The sequence below is a fragment of the Pholcus phalangioides genome, unplaced genomic scaffold (assembly GCF_987345545.1).
Source record: "Pholcus phalangioides strain wild (caught in Gottingen) unplaced genomic scaffold, Ppha-v1.0 ptg000011l_1, whole genome shotgun sequence".
Classification (NCBI taxonomy): Eukaryota; Metazoa; Arthropoda; class Arachnida; order Araneae; family Pholcidae; genus Pholcus; species Pholcus phalangioides.
Window position 1 is genome coordinate 41942325 of NW_028301604.1, and position 19304 is coordinate 41961628.

At 39.2% G+C, this 19304-nt stretch overlaps 1 protein-coding gene across 2 annotated transcripts in view; it reads left to right on the forward strand.

Moving 5' to 3' along the window:
- The window catches only part of LOC149080429 (kinesin-like protein KIF28), a 1038199-nt gene that overhangs the window by 590214 nt on the left and 428681 nt on the right, over positions 1 to 19304 (forward strand). For both annotated transcript variants that reach the window (XM_089239551.1, XM_089239552.1), the window contains exon 15: positions 14499 to 14647. In XM_089239551.1, coding sequence (XP_089095677.1) covers positions 14499 to 14647 — 149 coding nt within the window. The remainder of the gene's footprint in view (positions 1 to 14498; positions 14648 to 19304) is intronic.

Genomic DNA, 19304 nt, shown 5'->3' on the forward strand with positions numbered 1-19304 from the left:
TCTTGGTTGGATATTAAGTGACAAAGAAGTCGGAGAAGCTTTCTTCCTAGAATGGGATTACTGCTATTTAACTTGTAACACGCATAAAAACCCAACTTGTTGGATTTAATTAAGAGATTTAAAAACATTAAAAAAGGAAAACGTCACACATTTACGCAGGGTACTCATCACAAAGGATCTATCTTCTTCGTGCTTATTTTAATTGAGTTTCATGGTAACATTCGTGTAGTGCACGCACGGGCTAAGATGATAATAAAAGTGGTTAAATTAAAGTGATATTTCTGTATGATTTTTTTCTTTCATATTTATAAAACTCATGAACTTCATTTGAAATGATCATTTTCAGACCCGGTACTAAGCGAACTGTGTTGGATACCATTAGTGGAAAACTAGAATGCTTGAATTCACTGTGATCTATCAGAAAGTGTCAAATTCATGAGCGAGAAATTTGAGGAGTTGAAACTAACCATCAGCAAATTACAAGTAGAGAATAGGAAACTATGGGAGGAGAATGAAATAATGTGGCACCAAAACTAAATGCTGGGAGATAGGCTTGAACACAAGGATTCCTATGCACGGAAGAAATAACCTTATAATAAACTCATAATAAACTAAATAATAAACTCATGAACTTCATTTGAAATGATCATTTTCAGACCCGGTACTAAGAAACAAAAGGGGCAGGCAAACACCGGACCCTGCAACTTGGGCAGGCCCGTAACTAATCTGAGGCAACTTGGGCGGTGCAACGAGCCGAATGGGGGGCTTGTAACTACACTTTTTTCTGAGCATAACCATTTCAAGGAGATACCAAGGAAAGACTGCCCCCGAGAAAGCATGCTATGGCTCTGGGGAAGGGGCAGGGCCGTTTTAAGAGCATCATGGGCCCCCAGGCCAAGTAGTTTTTCTGAGTGGTTTTTCCAGTAATCTCTCATCTCGTGATAGGCGTCAGGATAGTTGAGTGCTACTTGTGCTGATTTCCTGGTATTAGGAAGTTCCCAGAATATCAGACAGGCTGTCTGGAAGTCTCTGGGGGTTTCATATAGCATAGGATATCTTTGAAAGAAAGAATGAAATCTAGCGCTTACGCTAAAGAATTTATCGTAGATATCTTTGAGAGTGTACCCGGACTGCATACGTTGCTGTATTTCGATCATAGTGTTATACTTTTCAGGAACACCCAGTGTGTAAACTGGTGATACGCTAGTTTCTTCCTTGGAGCAGTAAGAAACTTTATCTTCCAATGTTCCACGCACCACTTACTAGTGACACCCGGTATGCATAGTCTTAAGCTGGCTTAGTCTTTTTTTTCTATTGAAGATAGCATATCCTTGATAATGAAAGGTACCGGACTCATCTTGCTCTACCTGGCACATGAAACTCTCGCAATCGTCAAGCCAAACCTCCGGGTGGTCCTATGCGTAGGGGTTGTTCAGAGTGAAGCACCAACGCTTTGCTTGTGTGTCCATTTCCAGGCGTAGGCGAATTGTGAAGTGTAGTATTACCCGAGCAATGTTACAGTAGGCGTCGTAGGTCCCCAGGTGGTACTAGAGATTAGATGCCCTTTTAGAGCATACCCAGTGCCACCGAGCTGCCCCTGGTTGAACTTATAGGAAAGTCTGGTGAGTCGGGAGACTGGCCAGTGATCGGGGGCGCTAAAGTACATGGGTTTTCTCGTGTGAGAACATTTTTGTTTCTCCTCGTTTGACAAGTAGGAACGAGGCCCAAGTGCAGGTTCCCTATTTAAAATGGTTAGCTAATCATAGTTTTTAATTTATTCCTTTTTTTTCTTAAATGGTTTTTTTGTTTTTTTCTTTCGAAATACTGTACTTCATTGGCGATTCGATTCTGCGTTTTTAATACAAGTCGGGAAAAAAGGGGCATGAAAGGCCTCTGGCTCAAAATCTTTCCCTCATCAGAAGACACCTTCAATTCCTGTAATACTCCTCCCAACACAGGAAAACACTTTGGCTCTCGTTAGTAGAAAAACTGGGTGTCCGCGCGAGGGCGATTCCTCCATTATTTTTATTTTTTACAGCACAACAAAAAAGAAAGAAATTTCGCCTTTCCCTTCAAAATCTCCTGCAGGGGCAAACGGAAAGAGCTCAAGAGAGAGTGTGTATTTTTATCTGACAAAAATCGTTATGTACTGTACGTATATAGGTGCACTGCCCATCGATTATTTTCTTTTCGAAAAAAATAACCGTAATATTATATACACTCAAACCTTTTTTTTTTCTAATTCTCATCTCGGTCATTTTTCATGTATATTTCATAGTTATTTTTTTATAAATACGTATCTTGGAGATAATTTTCTAGTAATGTATATTTAACGCGTTTCGGCGCCCCTTTTCATTTGCAATTGCACCGGTCGCACTGCCCTAAGACCGCCCCTGATTGCACAGTTGCCTGATATTTCGAGATTAGATCTCAGCCCCAACAGTGTAGAAATCAAGCCTCCATCGAGCTTATATTACTGGAGAGAGTATGACGTCAGCAGTCCCCGCCTTGGCAGTGCTGAGAACGGTGTCCCCCAACATCTTTCGTCGGAAGATCACGTGACTCGGTGAAAACAAACACAATCCCCCGTTATTTTCTTATGGCATTCACAGGAATTTTAAACAATAAATGAAAAATAATTTTTCACATCGATGAGATAATTCCAGAATTAATGAAAGAAAATATTCTAGAATTAATGTAAAAGAGATAATTCCAGAATTAATGAAAGAAAATATTTTAGAATTAATGAAGAGATAATTTCAGCATTGATAAAAGTTATAATTCCAAAATTAATGAAAAAGATAATTTCAGCATTAATGAAAGTGATAATAATAAAATTAATGAAAGATAATTTCAGAATGAAGGAAAGAGATAATTCCAAAATTAATGAAAGAGACAATTCCAAAATTAATGAAAGAGACACAGTTCCAGAATTAATGAGATATAATTTCAGAATCAATGAAGAAATAATTTCAGCATTGATGAAAGAAATAATTTCAGCATTGATGAAAGAAACAATTTCAGCATTGATAAAAGAAATAATTTCAGCATTGATGAAAGAAATAATTTCAACATTGATGAAAGAAATAATTTCAGCATTGATGAAAGAAATAATTTCAGCATTAATGAAAGCAATTATTCCAGAAGTAATGAAAGAAAATTCAAGAAATAATACAGGAAAATTCCAGAAATAATGCAGGAAAATTCCAGAATTAATGAAGGAAAATCCAGAATTAATGAAGGAAAATCCAGAATTAATGAAGGAAAATTCAAGGATTGATGAAAGAAATTATTCCACATTAACTAAAGAAATGATTCCAGTATTAATGAAATAAATAATTTAATCCTTTTTCACCTTTATATACACGAGTTCTCTATATTTTTTTTAATCTTTAAAACCCAATATTTAGAGACCGAACTGTACATTTCTATGGGCAAATTGCCAGGCGGGAATTTTGTTTTCACCGAGTCACATAATTTCCTTGCATTTTGCTGCCGTCGCGATGGCTGGATGCTCCCTATAGTAATATAAGCTCGATGCAAGCCTCAGAATCCCTGTCGTCTGCTTCTCTCCAGGTTACTTGTTTTGGAGGTCTCCTTGTGCCCTGAGAAAATTACTGAACTGGCAGTTCTCGAACTTCCAGTTCTGTTTGTGAGCTTAGCTTGTAGGGAACCGATAAAACCGACTTCTTCTCTGTCGTCTGCTCATTAAGAGGTTCTTTGTTTTGGACGTCTCCTTATGCTCAAATGAAATGAAATAACCGAACTTTCAGTTTAAATTTCCAGTTCAGTTTGTGAGCTTTGTTTATAAGGAACTGAACGGAATAAAGAATATAGTTTTTACTTTAAACTTCATCACCACCACATGAGTCACTCTTAAATTCGAGATTGGATAGCAGCACATCACTATACAGTGGATTGTGGAAAAATTCACTTTTTACGATCTTACCTGTCGTCTGCTTGTGTGCATGTCTCCTTGGGTCTTGAAAAAATTACTGAACTAGAAGTTTGACCTTTCAGGTCAGTTTATAAGGAGCAAAGTTGAATGAAGAATTTAGTTTTTTTATACCTGAGCTTCGCCATCACCACATAAGACACTTCTGATTTTGAAAGTAGATAGCAGCACCAACAATATTTTTAAAAATGAATGTCCTAAAGTATTCTAGAGCATTAAATTAATTTTAATTCCCTTAAAGTTGTTAGTGCCATTGTGAATTCGCTGCAAATGCTACAAAAAAAACTGCTATTGGCGGATGGTGTAACATTTCGAGTCACACGGTATATACGGGATTCATTACTTCCTAGATACAATATCTATAGGACGTACTGGCCTAGCGGGAAGACTGGATGCATTTATCGCACCCACGTCCTGCAGCAGGGGTCGCTAGGCTGGGATCTTTGTTGAGGCCTTAGAGGCCAGATTTTTCACTGGTCTCTCTATAAAGAATTTATAGTATGAAAAAAAAACAAAAATTATATAAGAAACTAGGCTGAAGCCTTTCATCCCTCACAGAGGCCGTGCGACCTGTGCAGACACATGGGGTACCTCTCTAGGAAAGGCTGCCAAATCCGAGTTGGAAGACTAAAAAAAATTGTTGAGCTGAGAAACGTCATCGGGGACACGAAAAATAGATCCCGCACAAGCAGAGATTCCTTTCTCTTTTCTACCCCTACCCATTTGTACATCAAGGCCACTTTAAGATCATCGTAGACCCAGGGCCACAACTAGAGGTTCGGTCAGCTGTGTCAAGCAAGCATTTTGGCACTCTCTTGTAATGTTGAAGCAGAGTTGGAAACAATTTAGAAAAGAAACCATAATCGGTGTTCTTAACTAGAGACGGTTCTTTGGCCGTGCGATCTGCGCGGCTGTATGGGGCACCGCTAGGTGCGGATCCAGGTCGATGTGTCGGGAGAAGTGAATTGTGTAAGTTCGTTGGATCGTCCCGTATTTTACGGGACAGGTAAATTTTCCAATATTATTCGGTTCTTACTTATCGCCCCCACCCCGGATCCGTTCCTGAGCAAAGGCAGACATCTTCAGCTGCTGCGAACGGAGCAGAGGCAGAAATATTCAGCTGAGAAAGAAGTTGAGACAGACATCTTAAACTGCGAAATGAGTGGAGGCAGAAATATTCAGCTCTGAATGGAGCGGAGGTACAGGTATCTGCAGCTGCGAATAACGCCAAGGCAGAGATCTTCAGCGACGAATAGAGTCTAGGCCGACATCTTCAACTGCGAATGGAACGAAGGCAGGTATCTTCAGCTGCTAATGAAGCCGAGACAGGTATCTTTAGCTGCGAATAAAGCCGTGGCAGACATCTTCAGCTTCGAATGGAGTGAAAGCAGGCGGATCCGGGCATCACCTCCTAGAGATAGAAGACCTCTGCACTGTTTGTCATAAACGTCATTCAGACTACCTAGCAAGTTTGCTACATTTTGAAACACAGCATCCTATTTCGTTTCTTTTTATTTGGGCGTAGAATATATCTGATTGACTCACAAATACCGCATAGTGATTGGATGTGGGGCATAGAAATCGCCAATTCTGAGCCCGATCGTTTCTTTTCCTCACAACGATGACACTGGCACGAGCAGGGAATTTTTTTCCTCTGAATATTCTGAGGGAAAATGGGCTACTTACTTGACGTCACAAGCAGAGTGCGGAGGCCAACTATCTCTAGGAGGTGATGATCCAGTGCGATGTGTCGGAGAAGCGACTTCCTGTGTAGGTGCATTGGATCATCCGTATTTCACAGGACAGACAAATTTCTCCCATATTTATTCGGCTGTTGGGAGGGGCGATCGCTCCCCGTCTGGATCCGCACTTGGGCACTGCTCCAAGAGGAGTGCGGAATTCGAGTTGAAAAAGGGAGAAACTTTGTCGACAAAAAAAAAACGTGGGCAGGGAACACCAACAATAGGTTCCGCACAAGTACAGATATCTTCCCGAGTCACTCCTGTTCTTAACGCATATTGGTGCATCAGGCCCCCTCCACCCTCCAGAAGCATGGCCGCTGTGTCAGATTTTTTTACTGGATATTCATTACTCTGTAATGAATTTATAAAAAAACCATGGATCCCATATCCTACAGCATGGCTCCTAGGCTGGGATCTCTGGTACGCCTCCAGGTCAAACTTTTCATGCCCCCCCCCCCCCGTAGTAAGTTTATAATGCGGGAAAATACACAAAAAATGATAATTATCGCCCTGATGTCTGCTCCCCTCTAGTTGCGGTCCTCGGAAGCAGCGTGTCTTGTAACCCGGGCGTCTGATCAGAAGGGGGGGAGGGCACGAAAATGCGTTCTTGTCCGGCTGACTAAGCATCTAGTTGCAGTCCTGCCTACTCTTGGGAAGGGCCGCAACTAGTAGGGGTGAGCAAGCGGCACCGGACCAGAGAGGGCACCAAACATTACAAAGGGTGCCAAAATGTGATCTTGCCCGGCTGACCAAGCAAATCTCTGTTTGTGGGAAGGAGCCTATGGGGTTCCATCTAGGGACGAAGCGTGCCTTCTTGGGGCCCAGGGCAGACTTTCTTGGGGGCCTCTTGAAAAGATTTATTATCATGCCAAATAAGTGTATATTTTTTGTAAGCCTTCCCTATTTGCTCGAGGCAGGACTCTGGTTGCCCAAGCCCTTTTTTACGGGCCAGGGTCCACCCGGGAGGGGGGTCAGAATAATAGGATTCGCTGAAATTTTTTCGGATCATGTTCCATACACATTATTAGGTGAGAATTTCCAGCCAGAAGGGGGGTGGGGGGCTCAGATATATCATTTTGCTCGGGTGCCGGGGCTGTCTTAAGAGCACCATGGGCCCAGTGATTTTTCTGAGGCCCTACCAGGCACATTTACATGTATGCTCCTCGAAAATTTCAACTATATCTCATTTTTGTAAGGCCCCACGGGCCGTGCCCGGGTGGGTCCACGCGTTAAGACGGCACTGCTGGCAGGACTGCAGCCCTGGGACAATAATCATCATTTTTTTTCACGCAATAAATTCATTACAGAAGGGCCCGTAAAAAGTCTGGCTTGAGGCCCGCTAAAAATCTCAGCCTAGTGGCCCTGCTTCAGGATGTGGGGAGGGAGATGTAGAATTCACAAAAATAAAGAAAAACATTCTGAAACACGTTAGAACTATATTTGAAAATGTAGATTAATTTAAAATTACTTCAGCATATTCCGCTTATAACACACGTTCCCACTTAAAAAGTTTTCTCGCTTAGTACGACTTATTTTCGTGATCTCCTAACTTTTACTAGCACTTATTGAAATTTCCCGTTTAAAACGTTTTCCCGCCAACAACGTTTTTCATGAGATTTTGGAAAACGCTGTAAGTGGGATTCACTGTATATGTGCTCTTCAATGTTATTACTTGTTTAAAACCAGTTTCTTGCCACAAGCAAAATCCAAGATTACAATCTCAATATTTGAATATTCAAATTCAAAATTCAAAAAGACGCTCTGGAATAGGTTGTGTCGAATATTAACAACACCAGCTGCAATCAGCCTAAACCTCAGATATAATTTATTTAATAGTAAGCAACGTAGCCTACATCCTAAATGTTCGGAAATTTGTGGTCTTAAATGTTTTCATGCATGAACTCTCTATTCATGAACATGGTCGGTTCTGCACATTTTTCAAGTATAAGCGAATGATGATAAAAAAAATCACCCCTTTCACAGTTGGCGCCTTTTGCGGCCCCGTAGTTGGCAGGATTCAAGATCCGGCTCTGTTCATGAAACAAAATATCTCTAATGTTGGTACTGTACTAGGTGAATAATTAAATTGAGAAAAAAATCATCTTAATCTTTTTCGAAAGTTCAGTAGCAAAAATTGTCAACATTTAGAATTTGCCTGTTGTATATCCGCATAGGCATAAACTTGTATCCGGCCCATGGGCCCGAGACCCCCCCCCAACATTTTTGAAGACCCGGCTCAGCCCCCCCCCCCAAAAAAATTCGTATGAATATGGTTTCCTCATTTTCCAATGATGAAAAAAAAAAATTTAGCCAAAAGTTGTCCAAATTATGAATCCAAACTTTTGGTAAAAACATGGTAAAATACTTTTTGTAAAATCGCAATCGAATTGTCCTTGGCTTCTTTTTTGTATCAATTTGTAGTATTTTTCTCACGGTCAACAACGACACTCGATCTCCAATTATCATTCTCCCTCGGTGCCAATCGTAGGTGCCCGAAGGCTTGCATCTCTGGATGGCATCTGGAGACGATATGGTCCTTTCTTGTTCCCGCTGTTGTAAGCATTTCTCAAAAAAGTATCGCATCCTGAGATTTGTAAGAAAGATTCATCCCCATCGTTTGCCCAAGATTCTGTAATGGCTATAAGATCCAAGCCCTCTACAACTATCATAGTTTCTAAAAAATCATTCTTATTACCCAAGTTCCTGGCATTTATTAACACACATTTTAATTTGTCCGGTGATTTACTGTCAATCGAGAAGCCATCCAAGTCAGAGGTGGGTAATTCCCCGTCAGTACTGAATTGTGATTATCATTAACTAACCCGCATTCCCGACTACGTGGTCTGGGAGTAAAAAACCTGACCTAAGACTATCGTAAACCTTCCAGACCCCCCCCCCCCTCCCTCTTATTTAGATGGATCCCATCCGAACGAAGACGGCCCGGCTGCTCGAACACTTATAGCACATTATTTTAATACAAAAAATATATTTTTTATTCCGCAGAGGGGATCGAAAACTCCAGCCGTTTTTTAATAATCCATGCATCAAGCTGAAGCCCCGAACACTGCTCGTATAAAGCATTTTCGACCATGGCCCCCAGAAGAATGGGCTACTACACCGCACACCAACTTCGGTCATATATCGCCATACGGCAATTTCCAACCAGTGGAGTTGGGTGGGAAATGAAGGCTCCATCCATCGGTGGTCGCCCTAGGCTCGGTAGGTAAAGAACTTGCTTTGACTTTTCTATGCCCGGATTCGAACCCATGGATCTTGACGGTAACCTTCATAGTGGAAGACGAGCTGAAGACGAAGGATGGGCTGACAAAATCCAGCCTATAGGAGAATTCTTATAATTTTCTCTTTTTTTTCACTGTAAATTCAGAATGGACGGCCGGTGAGAGATCCCAACCAGGATCCCTGCTGCAGCATGAGAGGACCATTCTTCGGATGCCCTTAAGCATGGCCCCCACATCTTGCAGCCGGGCTCTCAGATTGGAATCTTCGACGGGTCACTCTAAAGTGAATGTAAAATAGTTGTAAAAAATGATTAGAATCATCCAGGGCTGGAACATGCCCTCAAGGTGGCTATAGACGTAACTGCAAACTTGACAAGCAGGCATGCTCAATCTTTTTATTTGTCACTGCTGCATTTGTCACCTATTTTAAAAAGCCCATATGAGTAGCTTCTGTGGAGAAAGGAAAAAAGACGATGATATGACTATAAGAGAAGGTAAACAGAGGACTAATTGCTAGCAGGTGGCATTCTCTTGATGCCGTATAGAAATCAAACCGAAGAAAATGCCATATAATTTACGGTAGTAATAAATTATTATTATTATATTAATAATACTCCTTTTTGTATTAAATTATTAATTTAAATTAATATAACAATTAATTTATTTTATTATTTTAGGAATTTAATTATAAATTTAAAGTAATTTTACTCCCTTTATTACTAAATGATCACTACTCCCTTCGAATTTTTTCTGTATCAAATATTTTAGTTTAAAATATTAAATTTAATAAAAATTCAAATTTTTTAAATTAAAAAATTTAATTTACTTCCGAAATTTATAACAATTTTCGAGCACATCTTTTAACAAACGTCAACTCAAAAAGCGCAGCTCACTGAAGCGTGAAGACTGACGGAGTTCACTGAAGAGAGGAGAACCGATTTGCGCCAAGACAGCCTTTACTGACAACCCGGGAAAATTTTTATCCTTTCCCCGCGCCGAAATGGACCCTCTCCAGAGAGGGGGGTTCGCGTAACTCTTCTCGTGATCTGAGTACTATAATGCTCGTCCTATACTGTGGTGATCAAAAATAACTACCCAGATTGCTGTCTACCTGGGGATGTACCACCTTCTGATTCTTAATAAGAATCCGCTTCTTAACTATGGATTTGATCTTTAGTTAAGAATTAAGAGGGAATTTTGCTACCACATTCTTAACTAAGAATAGTTTTTGTTCCATAGTTAAGAGTCGAGTTAAGAACCAAGGCTACCCGCTTCTTGGCTTGATTCTTAGTAAACAATTTTTTTCTTCTATATGCGAGATAACTTGAATTCTTTCTTTAATAGAAGTTTTTTTTATGATTCATATTTTAAAAAATGGAAAAAAAAACTAACAATGCATTTTATTTCCAAATAAGGAATTCGTTAGACTTTTTAAGTTATCGAAAAGTTATCTGAAGGTTGTGTGGGAGAGTTGAAAACAGCGTTAGAGTCATATACAGCACATATATGTTGATAATAGTGATAAAATATCGGATTATTTCAATAAAGTTTGATAAATTTTGTTACACTTATCACATTTACCAGCGATTATGCATAATTCCCCAATTTTCAATCCATAAATATCATGATCGATGAGTCGTAAATACAATTTTCTTAGTATTATGGGAACTTGTAGATTTGAAATTTTTTATCAGTTTAAAACTTGAGAGAAAATTGAATTTCGCCCACAAAATATGTGAGATAAAGCTCTAATCGGCCGAAAAATAATTTTACATAAATTAAAAATCATTATTAACCTGCTGCTGCGTTTGTTTTTTTCACATGCTTTGGTGTACGTGAAAAAGCCAACATTACAGAAGCGATGACCATTTTTATTATTGATGTATTATCCGATCACTATATATATTTTTGTTATTTGACCACCAATCAGCTATGCAATACATGTACATCACCACGTTCAATTCACCATGACAATTATAAAAATTATTGTTAGTCTTGTAATGTTAGCTTCAGTTACATACATAATGTAAACACAACGATAACTCATTTATACCATAAACCATGGTTTGACAATTATGCATAATGACGTACAAATGTGATAGATTCACAGTATATGAGCAAAATTTATCAAACTTACCAGATTATTCATATAATAACAGCTCTTTATCACTTTCACCATAACATATATAGCATAGTCCCTCTGGAGGGTGGCAGGGATCCATCCCAGTGAACGTATGATGAAGCTTTGATTCGAATCATATCGGATGATTAAGTATGGATATGTTTGTTTTTTACTGTAACATGTTAAAAAAATATTATGTATTTATCATTTCTTCGCAACCGTATTCACATTTGCTGAAATAATCTCCGCCATTTTTTCAGGCTAGCGTCGCTCTAAAATTTCTTTTCCTCTCCATCTTGTTAACAACAAGTTGTTGTTAATTTTTAGCTGGGCGCTGATTGGCCAATGGCGGAATTCCCCAAAAAGGAAATTTATCGGCCGTGTACTTCGTCACGTGACCTTAAGAATAACTTTTAACAATCACACCGTTGTTGCATTCGGAGCTCGATTCTTAACGTGATTCCTACGAACCGATTCTCACGTATGGATGATTGGTTATTACGAATCAGAAGGTGGTACACCCCCTGGTCTGGGAGTAAAAAACGTAACCTATGTCTGTCGTAAACCTCCCAGCCCAGTGCCTAATCAGGTGAATCTGATACCAATGAAGCAACTCGTCAAAGAATGCAGGGAGCGCGAAGAACAGGATAACGAGCGCGGAACAAATGCCCTTCAGGCCTAAGTTAAAGTGGTGGATCCTAATCCTATACCCCTTACTCCCCTTTAATAGAGCTGGAATCACTGTCATATCTGAACCCCCTCCCGAATGGATAATAGTAAGTCCTGTTCTCTGACAGAAGACTCGCTATTATTCGCTCCTACCTGGTTCGTTCCCACCCACAAAATGCCCCTTTCATGGAATCTTCGCTTACGGGAAACCTTTCAAACGTCACTTCTCTTCCCCCTTCCGGAAGACGGCGGTGCTCGAAATCCCGGAAATCCCAATATACTCTGCTCCCAAATTCTCTAATCATAGAAGCCCCAATAATTATGCTTTCGTTATTATCCCACAGAATTCCGTCTACAACTACCTATTCCCCATCTGAAATGTCGCTATACTTGGAAATTGCTAATTCGTCGACAGGTGAATCCGTTATTCTTTGGTTCTCCAAAATCCTGACTCGTAACGCTTCGACCTCAAGAGTCATTCTATCCCTCTCTACATAGCCTCCAACACGTAAAACTATCAGCTATCACCCCCCTAAATTATACGAAAAGATAAAGTATAATAAATTCCTCAACACTGAATTACGAAGAAGAAAAATATGTATAAAGTATAAACCGTAAGTAACGTAGTAACGGCATAACAATCGCAATAATGAATGTTGTTTTTTATATTCTTTCCACGCAACTTCTGACGTAATATTACGTTCAAAACATTCGAGTGGTTGTAGGCGTGAGGGCATAACCACGATAGCTCCCTATTGTTATTTATCATTAAAAAGTGCGTGCCGCTTTATCTTTTAATTGCTCAGTCATGTATCAGCAATGACGTGATATTTTACCAATTGAATTTCTGATAAAGAAAATGATGCGAATTCTGAAAAATTATATGCTGGAATTAGCAGAGACATTATAATTTCTTAATCAATATGTTTCAAACTAATTCTTCCGCGTACATAAAAACTTAACGAGACTGAAAGCAAGAGTTGTGTGTTTTGCGGAGTTTGGTGTGTCTAAATACACTCATGTCCATAAATTAAGGATAATTCAGAATCACACGGAAATCGAAATCTAAAGTAAAAATTTCACCTGTAGAATTATCACACACATCTGCAAGAATGATATGCAATTTTCAGAAAGCCACCAGATGATGCCGATAGTACGTCACAATGACGAGAGTGTAAGAGGGGGGTATATAAGGAATGGTGGCAAAGAAGTAAAATTGTTCACAAGAGTTCTGTAAGGCGCTCAGTTCCATAAGCGAATAGTTATGACACAGAGGACGCATGTGGATAATTTTTTACGTGGTAGAATTATCGGCCGCCTGGAATGTGGGCGTACTCAGATGGAACTTGGAATTGCCCAAAGTGTCATCTCTAGGCTTTGGCGACGATTCCAAGATAACGGAAATGTCAGTAGACGTTACAGTACAGGTCGCCCCCGAGTTACAACGCCGAATGAAGACCGGTATTTGGCAGTAACTGCCAAAAGAAGCAGACGGAGCACAGCATCCGACCTGTCTCGTCAGCTATCTGCAGCCACGGGTACCACAGTTTCAAGGCAAACCGTGTACAGACGTTTGGGAGATATTGGTCTATATGCTCGTAGGCCTGTCAGATGTGTTCCGCTCACCGCAACTCACTGTTGGCAGCGATTAGCCTGGAGTAGAGAACATGCAATGTGGACATCGTCACAGTGGGCTTGTGTGATGTTTTCCGACGAGTCCAGGTTTAGCTTGCAGTCTGATTCACGTCGGACTTTCATATGGAGAACGCCAGGTACCCGTTACCACCGAGACAACATCATTGAACGACACCGTTACGGTGGTGCAGCATTGCTCGTTTGGGGTGGAATTATACTGGGTTCCAGAACAGATCTGCATGTTCAAACCGGAACCATGAAAGCCCAAATTTATCGGGACATCATTCTGGAATAACATGTATGTTAGTTTAGGGGTGCCATGGACGCAGAATTTGTGTTTATGGATGACAACGTCCGTCCTCACCGAGCAAACATCGTAAACGAATGCCTTGAATCTGAGGATATAACCCGTATGGAATGGCCAGCATTCACACCTGACTTGAATCCGATAGAGCATGTGTGGGACATGCTTGGACGACGAGTTGCAGCCCGTCAACCACCTCCTACATGTGTACCAGAACTTCGGAGAGCATTGCTTGCTGAGTGGAGTGATCTTCCCCAAGATCAGATTGATAATTTGATACTCAGCATGCCTAGGCGTTGTACGGACTGTATTTCATCGCATGGGAGACATACAATGTATTAACCATCATACCAACCATGTAATAGTAAGTTTTTGTAAAGGAGATATTTTTTACAATTGCTCCAGGGAGCAAAAATCGTAGTTTTTATGAATGGTATCATACATACACCATCGTTTTTGTTCTTTATCTTTTGTTTAACAAATGGGCTTTATGAATAAGTAACGTTTGTTTTGTTTCTGAACCTTTATTTGCTGGAGCTGGCATTATCCTCAATTTATGGACATGAGTGTATATCATCATTTGAAGTGGCACAATCATCGCTTGACTTTAACGAACCGATTTGTTTCGCCAAATAGCCATTTGAAGCCAAAGAATAAGAAATTATTTTTAACAAAAACGGCTTTCCCACTTTCTCTATTTTAAAAACGAATTGTTCAAGAATGTTTGAGTTTGTAAAATCAAGCATCCACTGTATAGTGCTTTGTCTTTGCATCGTACTTTTCATCCTGATATTTTTAATTTAACCTTGCATATTTGTTTTTCTTTCTTCAGAAGCTGCAGTGCTAAACAAAGACTTACTTGAAATATTGCCCGCAGTAGAGGAAGCAAATGCTATAAGTGAAGAACTTGATAAAAAAGTCAAATTCGAAATAATACTACTATCACCACAGTGGTTAGGAAAAAATAGTGGACGAACAGAGGTATAATTTCTATTTTGTTAAACTTTTACTTATTTTGTATTAGCTGTTACCTTCTGCTTCGCTCGCGTGGATTTTGCAATCTGAAAAGTTTTTCCTTAAGACGTTTTGATTTGTAAAATCACCCCTCCCAAAAGAGCGAGCATAGATCCGCCCCTGTCTCGGTGAATATTGCACTTAGAAACATAGCATTTTTTTTTGTTGCCATCAAGGAAGACAGGGCAAAATTTTCTTATTGGGTTTCGGGGCACAAGGGTACTGTATAAAAAATTAATTTATTATTACAACCACTATACAATCACTTGAAACATGAATCACACCTAAATACTACACGTTATTTGGAAATTTTTTTCTAATTGTAAGTATCAACGGTTCACCAATAAAATGCCATGCCCCTGTTTGCTATGTACCCTGTATAATCACAATGCAATCGGACACATAACTATACGAGAAACTCAAATCAATTATACGTAAATGTCACTGCAATTTGTGTGTGTGTACTTTCCATCAAAACACTTTTTTTTTCACGAGCGCGAACCACTTATCACGATTCACATTTATCGCGAACTTTTCGAGTCTGAACATCTCGCTATCGCAGCGTGGGGGCTCACACGAAGAATAAACTCGAATCGGGATGATTCGCTATAGCCAATGCATCCAAATTTGACTAATTCAAATCCCGGCTAGTGAGCCTCTATTTTTTCTGTCGGCTCTTCACACAGAAAAACACGGCATCAGTTTCATAAACATTTATTACACGCACAAATATATAAAATGCAAGACGTTAAACTGACAGACATGAAAAAAAACCGTGGCATTTCTTGCCATCATCCATCAAAATATCCGTTGCTATCCTTCTATACCTAAATCTCATTCATTTTCATGCGTGCCGCAGTGTCATCTAATGAACAGAAGACAAAGCTATAACTAAACAACCCACACACACACATACAGGGTGATTCAAAACTCAACGTACAAACTTTTAGAGACGGTAGAAAACAAAAATCAAGACAGAATCACATAGGAATGTATTACAAAAAATATTTTATTTTTATTTATTTTATTGTTATTTTATGTGTGCATAACTTTGGATGGTAAGAACTTTGGGCATTTGTTATGAAACTTACCGTGTGCACGTACTGTTCTCGTGTAAAGTATCGCTAAATAATGATTTTTTTCTTCCCATTATTGGCTTGTCATTTCTGCATCTTCGTTTATTCTCCAGCTGTTCAGGTTGGGGTTTCCAGTCATAAATTCCTACATGATTCGGTTTTCTTTTTGTGTTTCTACTTCACCTAAAAGTTTGTATGTTGAGATTTTAATCACCCTGTATATATACAGGATGTTGCTTTGAAGTAGCGACAAACTCAGAGGGATGATGGATGATATTAGGCATCAAGACGAACAAAAATTGTAATAGAACATGGTATAGCTAACCACGTTTAGTCGGTGAAAATCGCAAAAAGTAGACGTCGAGAGGACAGGGAAAGAGGTACCCGGTGCTTGGCCCCCACGTTCCCCGGACCTCAATCCCTTGGACTTCTTCTTTTGGGGACATCGCGAAATGAGATGCCTGTGCAGACACTGGAAAATTTCGTAGGATAGATCATCGTCGCTGCGGAAGACATCACAAGCACACTCGGTACCTTTGAGCGCGTCCGACAATAGTTACCCCGTCGCTATTGACTGTGCAATGACCTTAGCGGCCGCAACTTCGACAACTCCTGTAATCATTTCTCTTTGTCTACTTTCTGACATTGAACTGTGATGCACAGGCTGTATTTATAATTATGTATTTTATTTTTTTGTACTTCATCATCATCATCATCATCAACAACAACAATAACCATTTTCAATCCACTGCAGGATGAAGGTCTCTAAAAATTTTCCATTTTGCTCTGTCTCATGCTTTAGCCATCCAGTTTAATTTTTCCAGTTGCCATTTTTCTGATCTCGTCGATCCATCTTGCGTGGGGACGCTTTCTCGGACATTTAACAGCACGAGAGTACCAATCCAGAATATTTTTGGTCCATCTATTGTCCTATCTTCTTGCAATATGTCCAGATCATTTCCATTTTAAAAGTTTAATTCTTTCCATGATATCATATATCTTTTTGTGTGGTTCCTTATCCAAGTGATTCATTTTCTGTCTCTCCTTGTGATGCCTAGCATACATCTTTCTATGCTCCTTTGTGTTGTCTGTAGCCTTTGTATCGTCTTGTTTGTGAGTGTCCATGTTTCAGCTCCATAAGTCAGTGCTGGTAGCACAGGTTGACAGCACACACTGGTTAAACACTTTTCTTTTCAGGCATAATGGCATGTGTCTCCTCAAAATTACACGGTTTTTCCCAAAAGTGATCCATCCAATCCTGATCATTTCATTAATGATGCCGTTGTCCATGGTAATTTCTTGTCCCAGGTATACATAGGTTTCTACTTCCTCTATCTCTGTGTTGTTGAGAAAGATTTTTCTCTTCAACGCAAAGAGTTTGAACTTCAGTCTTTTGGAGATTCATTTTCAAGCCCACCTGAATAGTTTCCTTCGCCAGTTCTTGTATCATTTCTTCTAGTTCATCTGGATTACTGCTGATAACAACAATGCCGTCTGCAAAACGTTAATGGTTGAGAAATTCTCCATTTATTTCAATTCCTTTCTCATCCCAATCCAGTTTCCTGAATACTTCTTTTAAACAGCGGTAAAGAGTTTTGGTGAGATAGTATAAAACCCTGTCTGATTCATTTTCTAAATTTAATATTTGCTTTTGCTTTATCACAACGAATCGTTGCAGTTACTTTGTCATATATTTTCTTGATGATATTGTGTGATGCAAGTCTTCTCTACCCCAATTACATCTAGAGCTTTAACAACAGCAGCTACGAAGGCAGAGTCAAACACTTTCTCAAAGTCAATGAAGGCCATACACAATGGTAATTCGTATTCCTTGTGTCTCTCTAGTTAATCTGAGTTCCCTGATTGTTTGGATGTGATCTATTGTACTAAATTCATTTCAAAATCCTGCTTGTTCTTTTGATTGGGCCTCGTTCAATTTGAATTCAAGCCTATATGCCAGCACTTTGGTGAAGATTTTATAAATTACTGATAGGAGACTGATTAGCCAATAATTCTCGATACCTTATTTTTCACCCTTTTTGTAAAAAAGAAACATCATTGCGTTATTCCAATCTTCAGGTACATCCGATTTTGTGAGACAATTTGTGAACAAAGCAGCTAGCATACAGGGAAATTCTGTGACGTTTGGTCAGAACATATCTCCAAAAAAAACGCTTTTTTGATCTGAAAGTAAGTCTTGCTAATTATAACTAATTCGAAGTGAGAAAAATGCACAAATACGTGCGTGCGGCTAAACAACATGCTAATGTATGATATTTTCATTTGTATTTGTGTGTGTATGCTTTATTTTTCATTTTTAAATGACAATAAAAATGCTTATATCTCAAAAATGTGAATTTGGATTTATCATGTTCTGACCAGACACCACAGAATTCTTCTCCTGCTGCTTTGGGATTTCAATGAAATTATTATCTTCACCCGAGTATTTCCCTTTTTTCATACAACTTATTTATAACCTTGTAGACTTTCAGCACAGGTGCTACTTGTAAAAATTCTTCCATTTTCTTTTCTTCCTGCTCTCTTTCCTCTGATCCGATTCTGTTCTTCATGTTTGTAGAGTATTATAAAATTCTTCAGTAATACTAATAATTTTATTTCCATCTTTCCTTTTTAGTGCAAAAATTTCCTTTCTCCCAACACACAGTTTTCGTTTTCTGATTTTAAGCTCCTATTATCTTCCAGTATACAATATCGCAATTAAACTTCCTGAAATCTTCTGTTATCCGCTTTCGCACTGTCTTACAAATCTCTGCATATTCCACTTTTGATTTAAGGTCATTATTCTTAATCTGAAATTCTGGCCGGTCTTTCATTAGTGTCTTTGTTTCTTCCGTTATTTTCTTCACCGGTTTGATTTCTCTTTCTCTAGCGACTTCTTTTAGGGTAGTGGCTTAGTTCTGCTCAACGTGGTGACATTTTGTCCATCTGAAGTGGTGTTATATAGCAAATTGAATCGATTCTTCAGCTCTAACTGGAATTTTTATCGATGTTTTTGAAGTTTCGACATAGCGTTTGTGTATTTTTGATAAGTTTCGTTCTTTCCATTCTAGTGTTAAGCATTATTCTACATGTCATCAGTCGATGATCACTTCCTGTATTGAATTTGTTGAAAACACTGCAGTGTTGGATCATATGTTTCTTATTATATAGGATGTAGTCGATCTCACTAGTTGTTCCAGTTGGGCTTCTCCAGGTCCACTTTCTTTGGGGTTTCTTTTTACAAAATGAATTCGTGATATATAACTGTTCGCTCTCTGCAAATTCGACGAGTCGGTTTCCTCTGTCGTTTCGTACACCGTAACCATGACTTCCAACTGAGCTTTCGCCATTTCTTCTCTCTCCAATTCTGGCATTGAAGTTACCCATTACGATCTTGATATAATGGTTTCCTTTACTATGCAGCTTGTCTAGTTCTTCATAAAAGTCTTCTACTTCTTCCTCAGAATAGCTTTTTGTTGGTGCATAGATTTGTATAATCTGTATCCGGTATCTGCTTGATATTTGCATAACCAGCTTTGCAACTATAT